At 40.9% G+C, this 23633-nt stretch overlaps 1 protein-coding gene across 10 annotated transcripts in view; it reads left to right on the top strand.

The window, feature by feature from the left end:
• Nucleotides 1–23633, top strand: part of LOC112977285 (bifunctional heparan sulfate N-deacetylase/N-sulfotransferase 4) — a 168726-nt gene that overhangs the window by 124267 nt on the left and 20826 nt on the right. For 9 of the 10 annotated variants that reach the window (XR_003257434.1, XR_003257433.1, XR_003257438.1 and 6 more), the window contains 2 exons: nucleotides 21511–21693; nucleotides 23498–23594. Coding sequence is in view for 1 of the 10 variants with exons in the window: in XM_026089463.1 (XP_025945248.1) it covers nucleotides 21511–21693; nucleotides 23498–23594 (280 nt within the window). In the remaining 9 variants the exon portion in view is untranslated. The remainder of the gene's footprint in view (nucleotides 1–21510; nucleotides 21694–23497; nucleotides 23595–23633) is intronic. The other variant, XR_003257440.1, reaches the window with a different exon arrangement.

Genomic DNA, 23633 nt, shown 5'->3' with positions numbered 1-23633 from the left:
AACTATGTGGAGTGGAAAGGCTTTTCAAAACCATAATTATAAAAATATTCCATTTTTGTTGAGTCACACTGAGTGAGATGCCTAATGTAACTCATGAATAGAAGCCATTTCCATAAAATAAAATCTTAACTAGAACACATAGCCACCCCCCACTCTTCCATGTAGGCTGGTTTATGTATCATTGCAGTTATCCTATATCAGGTTTTGCAGGAAAGGAATTGTCTGTTCCATTGTTTATTTTTGTATGGCATATAACCACTGACATTTAAAATATATATATTTTTCTTTTACTCTGTTAAAACAACAGCCCAGACCTTTTCCTTGGAGGAGACTTGCTGAAGTAGCGTAGCTCCTATCAATTTTACTGTCACTGGGTTGCATGCGTGCCTTCCTTGCTGGGGTCTGGTCTCAGCCCATGTGTGCAACTGCAATTAGCACGCGTGCAAGTGCTGTGCATGTGGCAGGGGGAAGCGAGCCCTGCTGCAGGACAAATGTGCTCTCCTGCAGTGCAAAGATGGGACAAACTATTTCTGCTTGCTGAAAGAAAGTGAACGTATACGTACTTTCATAGCTCTGCCAGGCTACCATGACATCTACAAATTGTGTGTGTGACTATGATAAAAAAAATCATATTCCGGAGTCCAAGAAAGGCCTTGGGTTAGAAATCTCCTCACAGAGCTAATCACTGGCCCTGCTGTGCTTGGTCATTCACCATCCTGGCCCATTCTGGAAAACACGGGAGCAAAAAGAGTCTGGATCCATAGCGTCCATCTCCCAGCTCCAGCAGGTGGTTGCTTCAGGGACCGCCACCTCTGCCGTCATGGATGCTTTCCCCATCATCAGCAAGGTTAGGTGCTGCGAGAGGCTTTCTGGTCAAGTTCATCTCTCATCATTGCGGCTTTGTGCGGGTTTTGAGGGTTTTTTTTCCCCAGCTTTTACCAATTGTTACATTGGGTTTTTTTTGTAGATGGGTCTAAGACAATAGCTGGGCTACCCTTCCAAGTTAGATGTGACTTATAACAGCATTTTGGTTTTAGATGCTTAAAAAAAAAATCTAGAAGCAGTCCTTACAAAAACAAATAAACCTATGAGTTATTGCTAATGTCCTTTGTAAACCAAAAAGAAAAAAGAAAAACATGAGCTGTGCAATTTAGTTACATCTTCCCAAAACATCTATTTTAAGTTCTGGACGGGGTGAACACAGCATTCCTTCTGACAGTCAGAAGCTCAGATATCTGCTGCTTTTTTCAGAGGTTTTGAGAGTAAGGCCTAATTTTCATTTGAATGGCCTTATGCTTGAATAAAGTATCAAGCATGTATTTAAGTATGGAGGAAGCTTGTACAAACTAAAGGCAAATTAAAATGAAGAGGCAAGAGGACTACCTAAAAAGTTAATGATTACATTAATATCTTCAAGTAACTGTTTCCAAGTTCCCTTTTGGGCCCTGGCATCTGATCACGCACATATAACACCAGTGCAGCTTTGCTCCTGGCTGCTCTTTTGGAGGCAACAACTAAGGGCATTTCGTACTTCATTACACACACCTACACCCAAAGCATCATCCTCCTAAAGCATCTCTGGCTGCTGCTGCTGCCTGGAGATGATGGAAGCTGTAACAACAGCTAAAGCTATAAAACTTCTGTCACTCTTTCATTGTGCCATAGTGACACATAGGTGAACCTATTACTTATAAAAAGTAGGCTAATAGCACCAGCTAAACAAATGCAGGTAGGTACCATACAGTTTCTCCCCTCCTTCCTTTCCCCATCCAGCACAGACCCACCGGCTTCCTTACTTCACCTTACTAGTCCAGCAAGAGTCCCTTTACACTAATTGGTATTGCTGTACCACATATATTCAGTGGCTAGAGAAGACAAGAGTACAGCTGAAAATACTTCAGTTTATGTCTATGCTTATTTTGAGGCAAGGCTTCCAGAAGTGAAAAGTCATGCCTTATTCCCTCGTAAATAGATTTACTGCAGGGGTTTTTCCCCATTTTAAACAGTCTTTTTCAAACTATTTTAGATTTTAGTAATTATTAAAGTGGCTTAATTAAAGTCAGCACTATAGTACATTTTGCTGTGGATTACAGCTATTTAGCTGTCTAAAAATAAACTAGAAGTCAGATATTTCTGGCCTTCTACCTCACTATGTCGGGAATAAAGAAACAGAAACCTAAAAGCCCCTGAACAAGTTGCAGTATATGTTAATCTGGAGAGACGTGGATGCATGATAAGTGAATGAATTAAGCTTAGCCTGAATAGCAACCCCAAAACAACAGAACAAAGGAAACATCAAAAATAACTTCCACTATTAATCTCTGGAGCACTGCATGCTTTCAATTCCGTAACCATTGATATAATAATTTCTCTTCATTGACACCTGTACCTTGAACGGATCACCAATCATGTCTAACTGAGCCTGCAGCAGTCCCCGGAGGGGTTAAGAACAAGCGAAAGGCTGTGGTCCTGCTCACTGCGTGGGCACAGCATCTGCATTACAACCCCACTTCAGGAAAGTAACTGGCTTGGATAAGGTAGAAGACCAGGCTTTCCAGGCACAAAGCAGTGACTTGTTTTATAGTTGTGTTTTTAACAGAATTTCAGGGAGTCAGCAATGAACCTAGGTTATAAGGGATAAAGCAGAGGACTCCCTGCTTTAAGGCTATTACAGCATCCAGTTAAAATCTATTTCACCCCCCACCCCCCAAACAAGTGCAAGTAAGAATGCAACATAACTAATCCAGTTTTGATTAAATAACTTTTCAGTTTGATTTCTAAAGAACATTCCAAGAATGATCAAGTGTAGGGTAGTAAATTTACTGAATAGGAATATTGTATCAGATASCAAGAATTTATAACTAATTTAGGGCCAGATTGTGATAACCTTAATGATAATGGTGAKCAGTAACCTAAATTGACTTGAACGTGATTTCTTCTGTGACTATGTATTCCACATATTTCACATGCGAGAAGTTTGTGAAGTGGCCTTGAGGGATGGACAATGACGTTTGCATGAGATGAAGAACTTGATACTAAATCCTGAAAAGGACCAGAACTGGATAGCTGCTCCSCTTTCCTAGCTTTGAAAACACCACTTCCAAGGCTCCTCGCAAATTCTCTTTTTTTGACCTCCTGAACCTTGTCAAGTTCACTTTTAAAAAAATTTATATGTATTGCAAAGAAAAGCAGCAAGGGGTTTATTGAAAACCTGTCCATTACTCAGGAAGGAGATAACTCCAACAATTGCATAATAAATATATATTAAGCTCATGTACTAAAAGTGTTTGCACTTTCATAAAGAAATACCAGATGCTTAAATTAGAAGCATCCAAGTGACACMGCATTAGGATAAAGAGTTTGTACACAGATTGTCAAGGGGACCTCCCAATTTTTTTATTTWTWTTTTTTAAATAGCTTGTACTGAATGCTCAGTGGTTCATACAGATATTTTCACTCTCTAATTGATGAATTCTAAGGATGAGTCATGTCTGGCAGAGACAATTTAGAGGCATGCAAAGGAGGGATAAATTCCAGCCCGACAGACAAATCAAACCAGCTTTCCTTTGAGTTTTAATGTGGGTGGCAAGAACTCCCAGGCAGACCTTCCCAGGGCCCGGCTAATGCTGAAGGGTGTTTGAGCCTCAAGTTTGGGCTACCTAGTCTTTGCACACAGACCTCAAAGCAAAGTTAGTGGGAAAGGTCTCAGTGAACAAACAGGGTTTGAATTAAACCCGAATAGGGGGACTTTTTCAAAAGTTATCAATCTAGCTCCTTTCAAAAAGATTACGTTCATTTGAAGGCTTAGAATATTAACAAGAAGCTTCTGATGTATTTACAAATAGGAAATGCATATGAAGTTTGGCATTGAAAATTAGATGTTACGCTGACTGTTGGAGTTTTATTTTAGCTTCTAATGCAAAAAAAAAAAAAGCAATAAAACATTCAACTGAAATATTTTCTTCTCCCTTGCCGGACAAAAGATAGCTGTTTAATCACTGTTATGTTATTATGATCAATGTTACTTACTTTACAGGTTGACAGCCTCAAAAATCAGTTATTCACATTATCCTAGTTAGGATAGAACTAAAAAGCATAGCATCAGCACTTCCACATGAGTGGTGAAAATAAAGCAGTGTGAAATAAAGTCTAACAATTGCAATCAATAGAAAGACACAAGGGAAGAGGAAAAGAAGATAACTAAAACTTCTATCAGTCAGAAAATATGCAGAAAAAGAAATTTACAAAACTGTGTGTCTTGTCTAATTTTTGATTAGTAATAATTTTTCAAAACCAAGAAATCAAATTCTTGTCACTGTGCTGTGACAGCAAGTATTTCTATATTCATTCTAGTTAGATTTTAAAACAATAGGTACATTGCTACTCAAAACATATCTTCAAGCCAGAAGTTTACCATCAAAAAAGTTAGCCACCCCTGCACATTCATATACAGGCTGGCAGTTTTCTTCCCAGAAAATGAAAGCTTTGGCACTTCTGGTCTTTCTCATCCTTTGTCTCTTACAAAGACGTAAAGGGAATCAAAAGCCTGGGCTCGGTGTATGCTGTACCGGCTGCAGCAGCAGCCTGCATTAGCAGGTTCAAAAAACAAGCTCACCGGCAGAAGCGAAAGGATTTCAGAACCATTAGGTAACACTTATTTTAGTCTAAGGGTTTTTTTGTTTTGTTTTTGTTTTTTTTTTAAATCAGACTAGAGGAATATCATGGCCTTAGAATCTTTGAACCTAGTGCTACACAGTTACATAAACATGACAGAAAATCATTTGGCCCTGAACAGCACTGTAGGAACCTGATCCCTTGAGAAAAAAATTCTGAAGTTTTCAGCAAGTATCCGGAGTTCCACTGCTTCAGCAGAAAAACTTAAAACACCATTTAATTATTTTACTTTTTTAAAAAAATATTTTAAACTGTGACTTTCTTTTCTCTCTTCCTAAAACTTGCTAATTCTTCAAAGCCTTTTTAGAGTGTTTTGAGGTACTTTTCTTACTTCATCAGGTTGTGTAAACATAAAAAAAATTTAAGGCAGATTTCATTTCCACAAGTTCAACATTTCAGTCCCTTTCAGTCAGCATTTCTTTTTATTCTGCTTCTYGTTATTCACTTCGCTTAATCTCCCTCTAGAATAACTACCCATTCCCATGATGTATTGGGGGAATTCTTCTTCCTCTTTGCTCCTGTCACCAGCACTGGGCCATACTGCTTTTCTGTCTTTTTATCACTTGCCTTCAAACTGCAACCAACTTTACACATGCTTCTGTGGTCTTTGACATGCTTGGTACAGAGAGAAGACATGTTAACTGGCATTAAAATCCATCTGCAGTACGATACCTTCTTCCTTTTGAAAGAGCTTTGCTATGAAAGCTGTGATGTGCCAGTCACAGAGTAATACATTTACTAAGTATTATGGTCTAAGTATTATGGTCACATCTATCATCTGCTATTATGAATAAAAACAAGAGCATGAGGTGGAGTGGAGAAACGGGATGAGCAGAGCAAATCCATTTCTTTGCTTAAAAAGGTAAAGCATTTATAGTAAAAATCATAAATTAAAAAGTTTTAGTTAAAAAATCTTCATAACATACAGTTCCTAAACTAAAATACTTTTAAAAGCAAAAAATAGGTTTCTCACGAGGCAATTTAGGGAGCTCCCTTGGAGAGTTTAAATTTTCTATAGATTTTCTACGTCCGTATGTCAGGCTCAAAAATAAGTGGGTTCACTCCATGTTCCCTGACCATTGCCCTACATTCAGTCTCCTGAGAAATGCTCTGACATATTTAAAGCATACTCTTACAGACTGTTCTATATATCACATCTTCAGTATCCTCAAGGTCTTCCAGAATCTGTTTTCTAGTTTGCCTCCTTTACTCCCCTGGTTCACAGACGATAAAGAACCATCATAAATGTTTAACAAGCAAGATAAGCTATTAAATACAGCCTTAAATATTATCACCCTTACAAACAAGAGCAGGAGAGTCATTTCTCCTAAAAAAAAAAAAAGTCTTTAAGCCAGAGAGCTTTTTATTAAGCCAGCAAGTGACAACACAAAAGGCACCTCAGATCAAACACTAAAGCAAAAACAAGCATACCAGGTTTTGAAAAGACCCATAAAAACCCATTTGTTCAGTTTATTAGTCAGTTAATTGGATTTACTTGCCACAGCCTGGTGCAGTTGGCATCACCTTGTTATCTGTTCATCTCCAAGACCTGACAGCTAACCCTTCCTGCCTCCACTCTCCCTTCTGTTTTCTGCTCAGCTCTAGCCACGTTTCAGGGTCACAGCCACGAGTTCCCCTTGAGAGCCAGCATGAGCTTAACTTTGAAACAGAAATAAGTGCACACCTTGCTGTGTGCGCAAGGACAAAGTTTCTGGCAAAGTGTGACCCAACCTTCGGCTAAATTCAAAAAGTGGAAACAGTGTGGGAACCCACCATCTCAAGACATTCCTATCCCTGTCCTGATCACAACTGGATGTGATGAATTAAGATTTTCTGTAGCCTGAACCACGAAGGTCAGATATCCCTCAAGAAGCGGTTAACCAGATCTCCACCAAGCAGCAGGCAGTTCATTACATCCAGTGACTTCATTCATGAGATCACTTTTCTCTTCCTATTCTTCCTTGCTTTTTCACCTTGTTGCGCGCGTGAATTTGGCTGAGCTAACTGTTCCTTTTACTTGTTCTGGCAAAGCATTTTATTCAGCCTTCCACTGCCTCCTTCCATGAAGGACTTGCACAGGCCACCGCATTTTCCAAACACCTGCATCACTACAAAGTGTCTATAGACACACTCATACCTTGTGCAGAAAGGCTTGTCCTCAACAAAGCCAGAAAAATAAGTCATATGTGCAGCTAATGGCATTTAAGGGTTTTTTTTTTTTTTTTTTTTTTAAAAAAGGTAGCAGAAAAAAGGAAAACAAACACTAATTTTAAACTCCTCTTCCTACTTCAGTCAAACATCCCTAAGAAGCTTTAACCCGAGAAGAAAGGTGGCATGTGAATTTCAGGAAGATTAGTTTCTTTTCTGGGAATTTAGTTGTGGAGAGGGAGATCAGGCTTGTGATTGAAAGGTAACTTGGAACTCAGCTCAGAAGGAGCTACAGCCAGTCCGGAATAAAGTACATCATTATTCTAACTTCAAACAAAATGTGATCACACATTGCAGAGAGAGGCAAATTCTTTGTAAGTGTCATGGTATGCTTTTAATTTTCAAGGCCACTTAAAAGCATTTGCATTTTTAAAATCTCACTGCAACTAAATGGTTATTGTTCATTGCCAGTCTGTCAGACCTAGATGCTGTGTGTCCCACATGTGCCTACTTGGAACATTTTGTTCTTTGCGTTTCCTACTCTCACTCATCACAAAAAGAGATGAGAATCACATGTTATTGCTTCAGAATATTAAAAGTAAATGCAGAGAGGGGTTAATTTATGCTTTCCGCAAGAGATTTGGGAGTGTTATTGCGAAACATCTTGTGTTAATAATACTTTTCTTTTTATTTGCTTTGTTTCTCTGAGCATAGCTGTAGAAAGAATAAAAATAACCTTGGGCATTGTAGGAAAAACTGCAATCCAAAAGTAATTCATAATGCAGTTCTAATAAGGGCCTTGTGAATACAGCATCTCAGCATATTTCAGGAAAAGGAGAAAGCAAGCAAGCAACCTTCCACCAGACAAAAAGGTCAATATTTGTTGGGCCATAATTAGCCAGCTGCTGCATATAGGGAGAGGTGTGTTGCTCTCGGACACGAGAGGTGACATATATTAATTCTACCAAAGTAAAAGGGAGCTTTATTATTAACCAGCTATATCAGAATTTCACCAACTTATTTTTGTTTTAATGGTCAGAAATACAAGTTAAATTAAAAAAATTAGGGCCTTATTCTCCTTTAAGGAAGKGCCCGTTGTCCTGCACAGACAACGTAAAGATGCTTTCCCATGTGAGTGAATGATACAGTGAAGTACAAGCATGTGACCAGACCCTTGACCTTGCAGAGAGGACCATGAAGTTACCATACTGGGGGCATCCTGGCCAGAGCTGCCTGCTCAAGACAGCAGTCCCAGCAGTAACTGCAGGAGGCAGCCAGTAACTTTTGCCAGAGGARGAGACTGATAGTGATATCTCTTCTTTATTCAGAAAAAATGTATATGCTCTGCACATCTGACACTGTAAACACCACTTTTGGTTTTCTTCCTGCCACAGCACGTATTGAGGTTCAGTACAAGCAACATGCAGGTTCCTTTGTAGTGTGCTATCTTTCAATAGAAATATATCTACAGCACAATCACCTCTTCCCCACCAAAGATACTTCCTTTTGTAACAAGTCCTGTAAGCACTGATAACATGATAGAAATTATAATACAAACATAAAAGTTGAAGCCACTTTTATCATCCAGCTCCAGGTGTATGATCAAATCCATTTCATACTTGCTCAGGCTTTTGAAACTTTTTTCTTTAAATCATTCTTTTTTCTTCATCCCACATGGCCACCCCAGCTGAAGAGAGGTAGTATAGGAAAACATTATCCTGTGGAAACTCAAGCCTTCAGCAGCAGCATATTTAGCAGCTAATTAACTTGTAACTCTGAGCATGAAGAAAATGTTTCAAGGATAATGCACGATCCTTCTTTCTGTCCTCTTTCTTTCATGGCATTTTCCTTCTTTATGCAAGTTGATACTCTACACCATGTATTATGATACTTTATCAGTATTACTTCCCAGCAAGTTAGTGATGGCAGAAATAGTAATGAATGACTGTGTCAACAAGAGGGTTACTGGGTAAAAAGAAAAAGAATCTGTTACCTTCAAGCACACACCATACAATAATTTATTAAAGTGTCAGGAACAAACCTGTAAGGTAAAAATGAGCTGACTCAGAATTCTGATTATTGAAAATGAATCCTTAATAGAAGTAAATGGACAAGAACAAAATTTCCTTGCTATGCTCGCCATTCAAAATTAATTGGAAAGTGGCTGTTTTGAGAATATTATATCCTCTAGTGAACTGAAAATACTTTTTTTTCCCTCTGAAATCAGGAGTGGAGAATTAAATTAACAGAGGTTTGTTTGCTCAGAATACGCCACCAAAATGGATTAATTAATCATCATTTATGAATGCTCCATAACAGAGTAGTCAGCTCTTCATAAAACTGCAAGAATAGCAACACGACACTGGAAGAGTTATGAAAACAAATGATAAGTCTCCTGGATCTCCAATTTACATCAGCTTGCCTGGCATTTCTTTCTTTGCAGTTTGAAAGAAAGTATCCTGGTGAAAATACTTAATCAGTGTTTGTATGAGGCCTTAGTTTAAAGGAGGTGATTTATAGCTGTTCTCCAACTATTTATGTGGTATGCTGGGTCTTGTGCAATAATTTTCATAGAGAATGTCAGTATTGTTCTGAGAGATTTTAGCTTCCTCTACCTGGAGACTATGAAGTGCCACATTAATGATAATAGACATTAATTGTGTTTTGAATGAAGCAATGAATTGAGTCAGATCTTATTTAGCACATCTGTCTCAGGAAAAACAGAGAAAGTCACATTTATGGATGCTTATCCAAACTAATGATCACTTTGACCGTTATTTGCCATTAGTAGATACATGACCACATTTCTCCCGAAGTTCAGCCAGCCTGGAGGATGATGTTGAACTCATTAAAGGGAAGGGTAAATGGAGAGGAAAAAAATGACTGAAGAACTAGTCAAAGAAAGTACTAGCATGGGCTGCTACTGAACTTACTATGGTCCTACTGAAGTTAGCAGGACCACTTGCCCCGTAACATGCTGTAGTTGGGCTGTGACCTGGGAAATACTGAGCTTCCTCTTGCAGTATTAAAACTGCCAGGTGCTAAACATAACAGCCCCTGAGCAACACCAAGCCCCTTCAGTGCTAGTTAAAGCAAATCCTTGCTTCCTGAAGGTGGGCAGCTGCCATCCTTAAGAATTTCCAAATTTATTTCAGAATTTGTTTCCTCCTGCACAGAAATATTGCCTTCCCTAGAAATTGCATAGTCAGGGCCATATCCAGGGTGTAGGATGACAAAAAAAAACCCTTAACCCTAGATCACTGCAGCTGAGAGAAATTTGAAGGAGTGCTCTGGGGTGACCCACTGCACATACCTAAAGAGACTATACAGCCAGGTACATTGATAAGCCTGCAGGCGCTGCTTTGCTCAGATACAGTGGCCATGAATATTTATTACCACTGTATTAGTTATTTGGCAGCTTGGCTGCTGCTGGTGCCCCTAGTTGAACGCTATCTAGCTGTTTTCACATTCTTGAACAGCACTGTCTTTTGTTCTTGTCCAGGAATTGCAACCACACAGGTATTACATGGAGAGCAAACACTTTCTTAATTATATATCATCATATCTCCTGGGATCTACATAACTGAGGTTTAACATTAAAAACCTAAATATGATGTTTGAAGCAAAGTACTGAAAGAGCTGTTTGCTTSCATTAAACTAGAAGTCAAACAGGAAGAAATTTTCTATGACTATTTTGCACTCACCCAAGTAAGAGGCCCCTTAAGATACTTTGGAAATTCTAGAAAAGTAATTACTTCTGCTGCAAAGATATTTAATCTGCACTAAACACCAGTCCCTCCTGGGTTATCTGCAATATCTGTACACTAYGAAAACATGTCATTACTTAATTAGATATCAGGCATTTAGGAACAACCATACACAAATAGAGGGCAAAGCTGACCCTTCCCTGGAAATARTGCCAAACCTGGGGGAAAGTTTAGTGAAGGCAGAAAAAAGCAAGCCTGCAGGCTGCCCACAAGGCTGGTCCAAAGTCACAGCTTGAGGCTGGGCACTGGAATATCATCTGTTGTCTCCCCATACACAGGGTGTAAAGCCAAGCTCAGTATTTTCATCTGTATCCAGTCCAGCTATTGCTTTTAACCAGTGGGTTTTTAGTGTCACACAGCAACTCCTTGTCCTCCATAGCTGTTTCATATTGCAGCACAGTCTGCGTGACATACCTGGCTGTGCACAGTCCCTTTCGCTGGGTAATGAAAATTAAGAAATAGGAGTAGGTGCTGCTGGATGCCATCAGCTGCAGCACATGGCAGAGCTGACTTCCCACCTGGGCAAAGTAGGTAGTGGCCCGGGGGGGCCTGCTGCACCATCAGTAGTGGTCCTCAAGGGGAGACAATCATGAAGTTTCCTGCCAAGTGCCCAGCACTCCTCTTCTGAGGAGTGTATCTGGTCCTTCTCAGATCTGAGGAGCGCTGCCAATGGCAGTGCTGCCATTATTTCATTCCCGCAGAGCCAAACCCAGAATTACTTTACACATATACACAGAACAGGCACAACATTATTTAGAATTATGTTGCAGTTTTCCTAAGCTGTGATAAATACAAGGCTTGCAACCCTGCACAGGTGCTGCCTGCGGTGCACCCCTCCAGAGGTGCTGCAGGAGGCTGTGGAGGGATGGCCAGAGGCATCACTTGCCCACCAGCCCAGGCAGACCCTCCTGCTGCAGAGTCTGCACGATCAGTACAATATCATGAAGAAAATTAAAGGAGAGCTATTGTTATTTTAGTGCACTAGTAGACAGAACTTCAGTTTACTATAGTTGGGCAATGAGGGTAGGATATAATTCAGTATCAAACTGATGACAAGGAACACCCAAATTATTAAYTGGTATGAGTAATTGGAGGTGTACTGATTTTTATTTGCAGAGGATTATGACTAAGGAAGTTGACAGCCTTGATCAGTATTTTTTGTTGCTTGATAGAAGTTAGAGTGTGCAATGCATGCTGTCAGTGAAATGCGTTATTGATAGCTATCTTCATATACAGGCTCCTTTGATTGTCTTTGAAATCTGAAGTCCAGAGCAACTGGAGACTTCAAGGCTGCTTCTTTGATAATACTTCTATCATTTGTCAGAAACTGTTGGTATACAAATCTGACCTGAGACAATGGTACCCAAATCCTTTCATCTGGTGCATTTGCATAATTAGAAGTTGGGTTTGTTCTCAAGTCTAAACTGAAGAGTTTTTCTTTAAGGAGTTTATATCCTAAGGAAGTATTTTTAGTGAGAAAACAGATAAAGAAAAATCCTGTATCATAAGTTTCCCCTGGAAGTGTAAATATTTTTTTATAGCAGGAGGATTGAATTGCTCTAGACTTTTGGAAAGACTTCATAGTACCCACAGATGTAGGTGGTAACATTGCATTTGCACAGAACTCTTTAAAATTCGGCCATAATTAGATGTACTGACCATCATTGTACAAGTGTGACAAATGAACAGATGTAAAAATAAAAATCCATTCACTTTTTCCAGATGCAGCTATACACTGATTTTATAAGGTCATCAACAGCAGCAGTCATCTTTTGGAGGCTCTGATAGCATGTCTTAAAATAAGTTGTAAACATTTTTAAATTGCAGGTTATACAAGAAAACATATACATGTATATATATATAAAATTAATGGAGGGGAATCTCCTAACTAACTTTCTTCATCTAGGACCACAGGCTTCAAGGGTATCAAATATGCATACAACCTAGGAAACAGTTGCTTTATTGAAGTGTGGTCATGATTTAGCCTTTGTTTAAAAAGTGAGGATTAAGTAGATATTAGAAAATAAAAACCAAACATTGATATTTTATTCTCATAGGGAAAAGAGGAAGGCACAGGAGTTGTGTGTTGATAATAAAGAATTCATTTAATCATACCAAGTAAATAATGAAAAAGTAGAAAACTTTCCTAGGTAAATGAGAAACAATTTTCCTTTTTGAATAGGGAATGTTAAAACAACATAGATACACTATGACATCTATATAGCTCTCCCAAAGTCTTATACTACCATTGATTCACAATGGCTAATGAATATGGGCATGGGAAATAAAATACTGGTCAAAATCTGTTTCCCCTTCAAAGACAAGAATTTCTTCCCAAATACTGCCTTCCTTGCTTTCTTTAGATATCATGTTTGGAAAAATATTTGATTATCCTCTCAAGAATGCTAAAAATAAAAGTGTGCAGAGTGGAAATAGAGTAAAAGTAAAAGAACGATTTTCAGGCATATAAATGACCTGCTTCAATAGCAGAAGGGTCATGAATATGAATAGTGCTGAATTCTAGAGAAAAATTTGTCATTATTAAAATCAGTGCTTTGTCAACACAGAAATCTCACTTCCCGCTTCCTTTTTGTGTTCCCGCACAAGCAGCTGCGCGAAGGGCCCCAGCGTTCGGGGATTCATTATCAGTGAATAGGGCTCTGGCTCATAAGGTACAAGGAAAGTCTGTAATCTGTAATAGGAGGCTGTCAGGATGTGAAATATATTAAACACTTGAAATTGCGAGAGGTATTTCTGTGGTCAGCCTAGCATGGAGCTACTTGGTATTAGTAAATGGACGGTTGACAGTTTTGCATTTCTCAGCCATGACATCCCATTTACACATTCAGAAATACAACATGCTGCCATCTAGATCCAATTATGAGTCTGCTCTTGGAGCAACTGTAGAGCATTTTCCTAGCACAATGGAAAGAGACAGAAGAGCAAAATCCATTTTTCTAGGAGGCATTTTCGCAGGAAAGGGGCAGTAAATCAACTACCATATTTCTACATGAAAAGGATGCTTGCACCATGCATTTCCCAACGTGTCCATTTTGCACGATGYTGAGCCATGCACTTAATTCTTTTACAGGAATTAATTCTTCCCTTCTTGCTAAATTTTATCTAAGAAGGGCAGAAGCCAGGGGGAAAAAAATAGAGATGTTGCACAAAGACAGCAAACGACAAGTTCCCCTTAGAGGAGTAACATCCACATGCGAGGCCTATCCCTGTTCTTGGGCTTTCCAGCATGGGGCAGGGCAGGAGGCTGAGCCAGAGGAAAGGACATTACAGGAAACACTCTTCCTATTTAATTATTGAATGGCCAAGAGGATGAGGTGGAGCACATCATTTATACATAAGTTTCATAATTGATTTTTTCATTGCGAGTGCTGGATCGATGAATAGACACTTTTCTAAATATCAGCATAAATAATAGTGGTATTAGCCAATATTTGATTTCTAATATTGGAGAGCGCTCTTTGAGAGGGCCCAGCAATACCAGTGAGATAGGCTGGGTTATGCTTCTGCTGGAAGCTGGAACACCAACAGTCCTTTTCCCAGGAATTTTTAGTTCTACAATAGGGATATGTTATTTGGAAGGAGAAACCAGAAGCTTTGTACTTTTTTTTTTTAATAGCCAGTACAGACAGCAAGAATGTCGATGGTGATGAAACATAGGCTTCTGACAACACACTGGAAGCAACCTTAACCTCAGCTCCTGCACAAGTCAGAGCTGTGCAGATTTCCAGAGCTGAAGGAATTTACACTAGCAGAGGATGTGACTATTACCCTCAGTCTTCCAAAGATAAACGCTCTCAAATGAGATTTAAAGTATCCCTGTGCTCCCAAAGCTGAGTGATTTTTAGCATAAAATAAATCTGGCAGTAACACATGCCTATACACAAAAGATTGAATTTTGAAAGCACTTATGTCCTGTTTTTTGAAAGTCACTACCATTTCACCTTCAGGATATTTGGGCTCCTGATGGTCACCTGTCCTGATGGATTTAGGCCTCTGAAAGTGCAGCTAAGGCCCAGATGGGGTTTTCACAGCTGCTGCTAACRTGCTCTGTGGGTCACCCCACCATTATAAAAATCCTGCTGGACTTCAATAGCTTTCCCCCAGAGCTGTGCCTGCACTGCAGGACCCTGTGGTGCTTCCCAGCCGCAGGGGAGGTTTTCAGGGTTTGGCACCAAGGCAGCTCGTGGGTTGAGCTGGTCACGGCCRAGCCCCAGGATGGAGCCAGCCGGCGAGGGGTCCCCGCTCCTGGCACCTGCGCTTCGCAGGGCCATGGGGTACGAGCCTTCCCCCTGCTCATCACCGCAGGGAGCTAAGCACAGTGCTGCAACACCAGCTGGTGTCTCCAGGGCACTTGGACGCTGCAAGCRTTCAGTGGCAATTCAGGTGCAATCCTGGCTAGGTGGGAGGCACTTTCCTCATGTCCCCAGAGAGCAAAGCAGGGTCGCAGGGCTGGAGGCAGGAAAGGAGGCCAAAACTCAGAGGCGAGCTTTGCAGCAGTGGTTTCCCAAGGAGATGCCAGAGTTGGGGTTGGTGCAGTAGCAGCACAGTGGCAATGGAAACATTCGGATGCAAATCTGAACCCAGGCCTGCATGGCAGGATTCCTATAGCTGAGGCTATACAGTTGTTAGTATAGCTGCATACGCCTGGCAACACATCCACAACTCACCTGTTGATTCCCATCTCTAACTGTGCCACCATAAACAGCCGCTCCTCCGACATTTAGGATATTTTGAGCTACACAGTGTTTAGCAAGAGTACATCGTTAATGGAGAGTTAATAGGTAGAACTAAATCTAATCATTATACACAGCAATATAAACTGGAAGCCTTTACCCAGCACTTTACAAATACATAATAACACAATATTACTGTGAGTAAGCATATTGGTAAGACTTCATTAGCTTTACAAAATGTTTCTAGCAGGCGGTGCAGCAATTATTCTTGCTCTCATTCTGTATATTACTAAATTAAACTAAGAATTGTTAAAATAAAAAATGCCTGTCTTTACATGTTAATCAATCAGGTATGTTATAATGTAGTTGTGAGTGCTTTTAGTTAAGACTGTACTGAGATTTACATAAGGAAATAAACCTCTTTATTATGCATGCATAGTAATATAATACATTTTCTCCAAATTCACAGCCGTAACTGAGTACAGAAAGCAGTTTCTGGGCACTTTGGAGCAGATCTATTATGAAGTTAAGTTACAATAATTTTAAAAACAAGCCCTTTAATTTATACTTTTGGCTTGTTGTAGATTTACATGTACATAAGCACACAAATGTGTATACAAACTTTACATGTAGAGAATATGCTAGCCAGCTATCTCTGATCTGTGGATGAAGCAACTGATTTTAAGAAGCTCCCAAACCAAGGACCAGAGCATGAAGCGGTGTGGCAGTGCCATCCGCAGCCAAACAGCCCGGTAGTAGGTGTGACCAGTGCAGTTAGACCCAAAGCTGAGGTGCAGCCAGCACAGCCACCCTCATCCCGCCGCTCGGCTCAGCGAGGTCTCCCTTTACATGCCCAGCTGGCTCAGGTCACAGCAGTTCAGGTTTGTTAATACTTCACTAACCAAATATTATGACTTGGAAGCAGGGAAACCAGTAAATAAGCAGATGGAGGAAGCAGCTTCTATCAGGTTGTCACATGAAGGAAATAAAGTATCTGCCTTTCCTTCCCTCCGCCCTCCCAGCCTAAGGGGGAAAAACTATACATAATTTAAGAGCCAAAAGGCACATCAACTGTGCGGGTGGCCTGAGAAATATAGTCCYATCCTTCTCCTCCTCCCTAGAGGAATTACAGACCACTGTGGGCCTATTTGTAACATTAATAGAGAGCAAGTAACAGAAACTGGGAGAAATAAGCTGGCTGAACATTTGGTCTTGCACCGATTTGAATGGTTGCAGTGTTGAACAAAAGCAGAATTTTCTATATTATATATTTTAATATAAATGTATTTATCAAAAATACAAAGGCAGTTTATRCTCATGGCTTTGGCCCTTAACACTTTATGCATTGCTCTTGGAGGTGGAAAAAACAGGCTAACTCACCTCTCCCTAAATGGAGGGCAGGTTTAAGGAGGAAAATCCCATTGACTTTGAAGAGCTGTCCCCAGGTATTTGTTACTTGGATAGGGAATCTCTTTATATAGATAATTCTTCCCCCTTCTAACTGATGTTAGTAGCTATTCTCTTCTTCCAGATACTTCAGTGTCCAGCTTTGTCTAGTAGATACTGGGGTGGATCAGAGGTTATCAGCCTCGTGATTTATCTTCTGCAAATCACACCATTCCTCCATGCCTCAGGCTCCTCACCAGCAAAGTATAAGTCTCAGCACTCTATTTTTGTAAGATCTTTTGAAATCCACAGCTGAAAAGCTATAGCTGTTTCTTATCYGCATACAATAAGACAGGGGATAATAATAATAGAGAACACACTCCTGTGACAAAAGGACCCTGACTACAGAGATGGAAAGTGATGGGGATGGGGGAGGCTGCATTACAGGGAGTGAAAGGGAGGCAGCAACCGAGATCTGGATCAGACAGCGGAGGGCAGACAAATTTCAATGGGAGAGAAGAGCACAAAAATAGTTTTCATATCTATGCCTTCAGCGTTTTCTCCCCCTCCAGCCTCTCAAAATGTCAGTGATCACAGTGAAGGGGCCAAAGGCAGAGACAGATTACCAAAACTAGCGAGATACCACATTGGTGCAAACCACAGCATCAGCTGAGCACTGCTGCCCTGCCAAGCGCTCGTGCCCGGGTACCCACTTCTCAGGGAACAGGGCAAGCTCCAAAGCAGCGCACAGCCAGCAGCACTTCGCTTATCATGCTGCCTACGGGTTGCATGGCAATAACAAGGATTTCAATTCAGGAGCTTTCTACGCTTTCAAGTAATACGCAGCGCTTACCCTAGCTTAACCCAAGCCGAAGGCAAGGTCACCAGAGCTTCTTCCCTCCTGCCACTGTGCTGCCTCCCTCCAAAATGCATTACCCTGCCTTGACAAAACGCTGACTGCTGATTACTGCCAGCCTGCGTGTTGCAGCTTACTTTTTGGTCATGAARAGTATAAAAACAAGTTGCCATCTCTTATCCACCAGTTTTGCTCAGAGCACTGCAGAGGGGTCATTGCTGGGTTCCCCCAGTTTGCACAGCCCTGCTGCACTACAGCGCTGCAATAGCGTTGTGCACTGCACGCAGTGTCAGCCACAGGGCCCCAACAGCGGGGCACTAGCGCAGCACCTTCAGAGGTGCATTTTGCTGCTGCTGAGCTGYGAAGATGCATAAGAAACCACTGTTRTCTGCAGACATGAACAGTTAATACCCATCTCCTTTTCTCTCAATTGATTTGGATAGAAAGAGCAGAAAAATATGCTTTTATATCATATACAACTATATTTTGTTTCTTTCCACTTCAAATAAGACTAAGGGACAAGAAGAGTCAAGAGTCRTAGCCAAGATCTTTTTGACTCCATGAAGAGTGATCAACTGGATGTTTTGGATTAGACAGCAGYCTAATTAAACTCTTAAGATGACCTAATCTCTCATATAGATATGCTTTTACATTAAAAAAAGTCTTGTCCAAGGTCAAAGTTAAAGTAGAAAGAACAAGTAGATTTACTTGCCTACATTTTATTTGCTGGAATAATATTAAAAGTCACTGACAAACTCTTTGGTACTTATGAAGAACAGAAAAATACTTCAGAGACAAGATGATATTCTCTACCAACATTTCTTGAGTGTTTACTTATTCATTTCCTCATTTTTTTAAATAGTGTATAGGAAACAATTGTCACATTTTTATGAGCAGGACTCAAAACCAGAATGGATTTTTTTTTTTTTAAAGAAAAAAGAGCCAGTAGACTGAGAAACCAAAAAAGTTTCACTGCCTTGCTTATAAGCTGAGTTAGTACATATGGACACACACAATGTAGGACAATTTTAATGCCTGCTCCAGTTATGTCAAACAATTTTCAACCATAAAAATAYATAGGCATTGAAGTCTACAGAGTTCAGCTGATAGAAAAAAAGAATCTTGAGCAGTTGCCAATCTTTGCTCATAACAGAATGAAAGTGAAGAATAAATTACCTTTTGTCGAATAAAGTAGGCATAGTGCAAACATACTGCAGATGAGCCATAGGGGACACTTCTTCCTAAGTTATATCTATCTTCACCTTATAGAAGTACTAAAAGCCTTATAAATAATTTAACAAACTAACAGACATGTTTTTAAACATTGTGTGCTAATGTTTAAAAAAAAAAAAAGTGGCACGTTAGCAGAGCAAGAGGGTGAAAACAAAAAGCTTGCAGCTTTTTATGCTGTGGTTATTCTAAAAGGCGGAAGAGCATAGTTCACTACAAACGCAGTATTTTGGTCAGCAGCACTTTCCTCCTCTAAAGCTCAAGTTACCACAAAGCAACAATATATTGAAGAGTAAACTCCATTTTAAGGGGGTACCAGTGATTTGTTTTGGAGGACTCTTAGCCATCAGCAGCACCAGGCTGCACAGGTTAGCGATAGTGACACCCACARCCTCAGGCACTTGATCACTTGAGGCATGAAATTCCCTAATATTGAGGTCCAGAGCTTCCCACCACTGGGAAATTTAGTTATCAAGCTGAGACAAGGGGCTCCAAGGCTCTAAATAAGGGACTAGGGGCCAGATACAGTCCTCCAGTTTCCCAGTCATAACCACCTGCAGGCAGCAACAGCACACACCTTGACACTCCCAGTTTGTCTAATTTAAGCCCCTAAAGAAATGCAGCCTAGACACACTCCCACCTGCCTCTGCTGACCCAGAGCACACCCAGCTTGACCCAGTTCACCCACCCAGCTTCACACAAGCTACAGACAAAAAATTCACTGACCTGAGCACGCTCTCATGGCACAGGACACCAGGTCTCCTGCTGCACCTCCCAAGGCAGGAAGGTGCACACACACACCCCCAGCCCCATGCAGCAGGGCCCCCTAAGCCTCACATACCACACTATAAGTGAAGTACATTTACACTCGCACTCAGTGCCAAGTGCCCGCAGCTGTGCTGCCCATTCCCCTTCCTAATCTTCCTAAAAGAGCCTCTCCTGACCGTGGGTATCCAGCTGCAAGGCAAGGTAATTACTTGTGACCCTGAAGGATGCCTGGCTGATACCCCCGTTCCCCCCTGCAAGCCTGCCTCCTAGCGCGGAGACGTGCGTGGCCCAGCAGGCCAGCTATTTCRTATCGCATGCTTTAGGCACCAGCCTCTCCTAAGGTTTGGCGGGCTGGGTACCTCCCCTGAGCCTGTAAACTCTTGAGGAAAGAAGGTGCAAAAAGGCTATGAGATACAGCCTTGAGTCAATGTCCCTCTCCTGAGGCTAGTCCAACCCGACGTCAAATGAACCTGTGTCCATGTGCTCACAGAACACACATTAAGTGGCTGTATGAAAAAGAAATGCAAAATACTGTCCACATCCTGAGTATCTGATCTGTCACAAAATGATGCTTGCTGCTTGGCACCGTTTCACCTAATTACGATGGGTCCGGCTCCGCCTCCGTTTTATTCTGCAATTTTCCTGGGCTTCAGGAACTCAGTGTAGCATGAAGGGACACTTTCATAAAGGTCATCTGTAAATTCCCCCTATATGGAGATATTTTCAACTTTGTGCGAAGGAGCCCTTTACACATAAGGACCCTGATGATAATGTCTCTGTGGGGATTCTTGATCTGAAATAATCTGGATTGTTCTGGGAAGCTCATAGCTGTGATAGATGCACAGGACTTGGGGAAAAGTGAAACTCTTATAAGTCTGTGGATACGTTATTCTTATCARGTGGCCACTGAGTTCACAAGGCTGGTGCTTTATTTTCCTTTACCAGCCTGAGATAGCATTAAGGCAGGATAACAAAATGCTAAACTTCCCACCATCATATGCTGGAGTTCACTATAAGCATCATTATAACTCTGATTTTTTTCTTTCATACTAAGGCTGCCTTGAAGCATGATATCATTATCAAGAAGAGCCCTGCTTGGCATGCCTTTTGGTTTAACTGCTGTGGTCACATAAGTTAATTTGTACTTTCTGCGATCGGCTGCATATTATTGATTGTTTACTTTCGGAGCTGTTACAGGAAAAAAAATGCACACTGTTTAGTTCCCGCTATGTTGTTATTTCTTGATAACTGTGTAATTAAATTCCACTGTCAGTGGGCCTCCTATCTGAGGCCACTTTATGGAGTAAAACAGTCAAGTAACAATGCTCACTTTGATAGCATCCTCATAAAGCTAAATAATGGCGATATACAGATAAACCAGGCCTTTACAGTGGTGAAATTGAGTTTGATAGCCTCATATAAAGAAAATACTGGGAAATACATTCTTCATACTATTCATACAAATTCTTTTCTTTATCTCTCTGAAGGAAAAGATGAGATCTACAAAGCAGCGACCATGTAAAGGAGAAATATAATAAGGCTGATATATAGAAAGAAGTTATATTGCCTTTCAGGAGAAATCAATGACAGTGATATTTAGCTGAGATATCATCATTCATAAAGGCTTGAAAGTTTTATATTTCAGAACTTACTTATCTACCTACAGCCCTGCCATTTTAAACCAACCAGCCAGCCCTGCGTGTGGAGGAGATAGCATAGTAGTCAGCTTTTCAAGCTGATTCTGTAAGAATGGCTGCCTTAAAAAAAAATTCCTCAGAAATGTGGGGGAAAGGGTGGAGGAAAACGAGGAACGATTAAAGCTCGCCGGGAGGTTAGGAAGTGGGACTAGTTTAACATCTTCTTTTGTTTGTGGGTGAGGGAGCGAGGGTTTGGCACATCCTTCCCAGCAGCCTCAACGTCCCAACGTCCGGACTGACGCTGCCACCTGCTGATGTCCCGCTCCTGAAAGCTTTCTCTTGCCTCCCAGATCAGCGTCTTCATGACCCACTTGTCCAATTACGGGAACGACCGCCTGGGGTTATACACTTTTGCGAACCTGGCCAACTTTGTGAAGAGCTCAACTAACCTCCAGCTCCGGACACTGCCCCCGGTACMGCTGGCACATAAGTACTTCGAGCTCTTCCCTGAGCAGACGGACCCTCTTTGGCAGGTAACGGCGCTTCCCGTTCACACCCTCAATTGCAATGCACGTGTTGAAATAAGAACCTTTTCTTGGGGAAAAAATTAGAAATAAAAAGCCCACTTCACATTAAAATATTTTATTTTTTTCTACGTGCCTTTGCAGATTATTTAAATTTTCTTCACAGACACCTACTTTTGTCTAGAAATGGACTGGCTTCCACTCAGCCAATATCAGCCACATTAAAAGCATCCAACTGCCATTTATTTGAGAGAAAGCTTCCCTTCCCTCCTCTCCTCTCTGYAGTTTGCTTGATGCATCACGTCGTATTAACTAACCGTGCTGCACAGCCAGGGCGATGAATACAGCCAGCAGGTAGCCAGAGCTCTCGCAAGGCAAACAACGCAGCTTCACCGGGCCCGTTAGCGGGGAATCACTAATATTGTGTCACTGCAACTGCGAGATGGGAATCCTGCCATCTGAATCCCCTTCGGTGGAACAGCAAGGAAAAGGGAAGGCGGGAAGGGTCAGAGCAGCAAACGCAGTTAACAGAATGGGCTGCTATTTTAAGCAAGGAAGAGGGTTTCTGCACAGACTACAAATGACTGTTTTCCACCTGCATTTCAAACGTACAATAGTGCTGCTTGTAGTGTCAACACTGTAATTTTCAAATCATTGTTATACTTTCCTGGTTCCTCTCTTATTCAGAATATKATGTGCCACATTGTGCTTTTAGCTATGCAGGCATAAATCCAGAGTGACACCATGGAGATCCATGCAGTTATTTCAGGCTTACTCTGGTAAAATGGAGTGGAAATTTTCCCTACTATTTTTGGCCCAGATGCAAAAGAAGTATGAATCCATAATATTTCCACTGAGTTTAGTGGAGTTGCAATGATTCACATTAGTTAATGATTTTCTCCATTATATTTTTGCTAACTTTATTCACTAGCAAACTGTATCTTCTATTACCAGCCAATACTATGCAAAAGCAGGATCCATATGATATCTGCCTTAGAGAATAGTCAATCCTAACCTTTTCTGTGAGGTTTTTTGTTCACACATTTTTATTTTCTATTCATAGGTAGCAGAAAGATAAGGAGATGAATAATATCTCACATTTCTATTTATTTCTTCCTTTTGGATTCATATGTAAATAAAATTGGCACTAAGCACCATGTATCTGAAACCATTTTGTCACCTAAGAAAGTAATGCCTTGAAGCTATTCAAACAGAGGTTTCTATTTTAACCTCAAATGAAAGCCTGATTAAATCAATGTTTTAATCTTTTTCTCCTTTTCTTTTCTCTTTTTTTTTAATGACTGAACTTAATCCTCAGTCATGCAAAACCACGATATACACATTCAGTTTCCATCAAAGGGACCACACAGGCACGTACCTAAGTGCCTATGGCTAAGCATATGGTTGAGGACTCTGAGCTGATGAAAAGAGCCGAGCTAACACAGAGGAAGAAATGCAGGAGTCTCACAGGGTCTGGATTTCGACACTGATCCTCCTAAGATGTGCAAAACTGTGTAGCTTTACTGACTTCCCTGGGAGCCCTCTAAGGATCAGTCCTGAAAGATGCCAAGCAGTTTGGTCCCTGTGTACCTAAGCGCTCCAGGACATGCCAAAATGTAACTGCTTCCATGGTTCCAGAGTGCTCAATAGCTGTCGAGAATAAACTCTTAGGAGGAAATCTGGGATCTTAGTGCTTAGCATAAGGCTCTGGCATTAGCGTACAGCAACTGGATCCTGCAATGGCTGGCATGTGTGAAATACGTTCAGGGTTTCCTTGGCTTGGCATAAGCAATTGTCTTTTTTTCTTCTTCAGAACCCATGTGATGATAAACGACACAGGGACATTTGGTCCAGAGATAAAACTTGTGACCATCTACCCAAATTCCTTGTCATAGGACCCCAGAAAACAGGTAGGAAATAACGAATTTTCAAAGCCTATGCATGCTGGT

The sequence above is a fragment of the Apteryx rowi genome, unplaced genomic scaffold (genome assembly GCF_003343035.1).
Source record: "Apteryx rowi isolate R43461 unplaced genomic scaffold, aptRow1 scaffold_815, whole genome shotgun sequence".
Lineage (NCBI taxonomy): Eukaryota > Metazoa > Chordata > Aves > Apterygiformes > Apterygidae > Apteryx > Apteryx rowi.
This window is presented reverse-complemented; position numbering and strand designations above follow the sequence as displayed.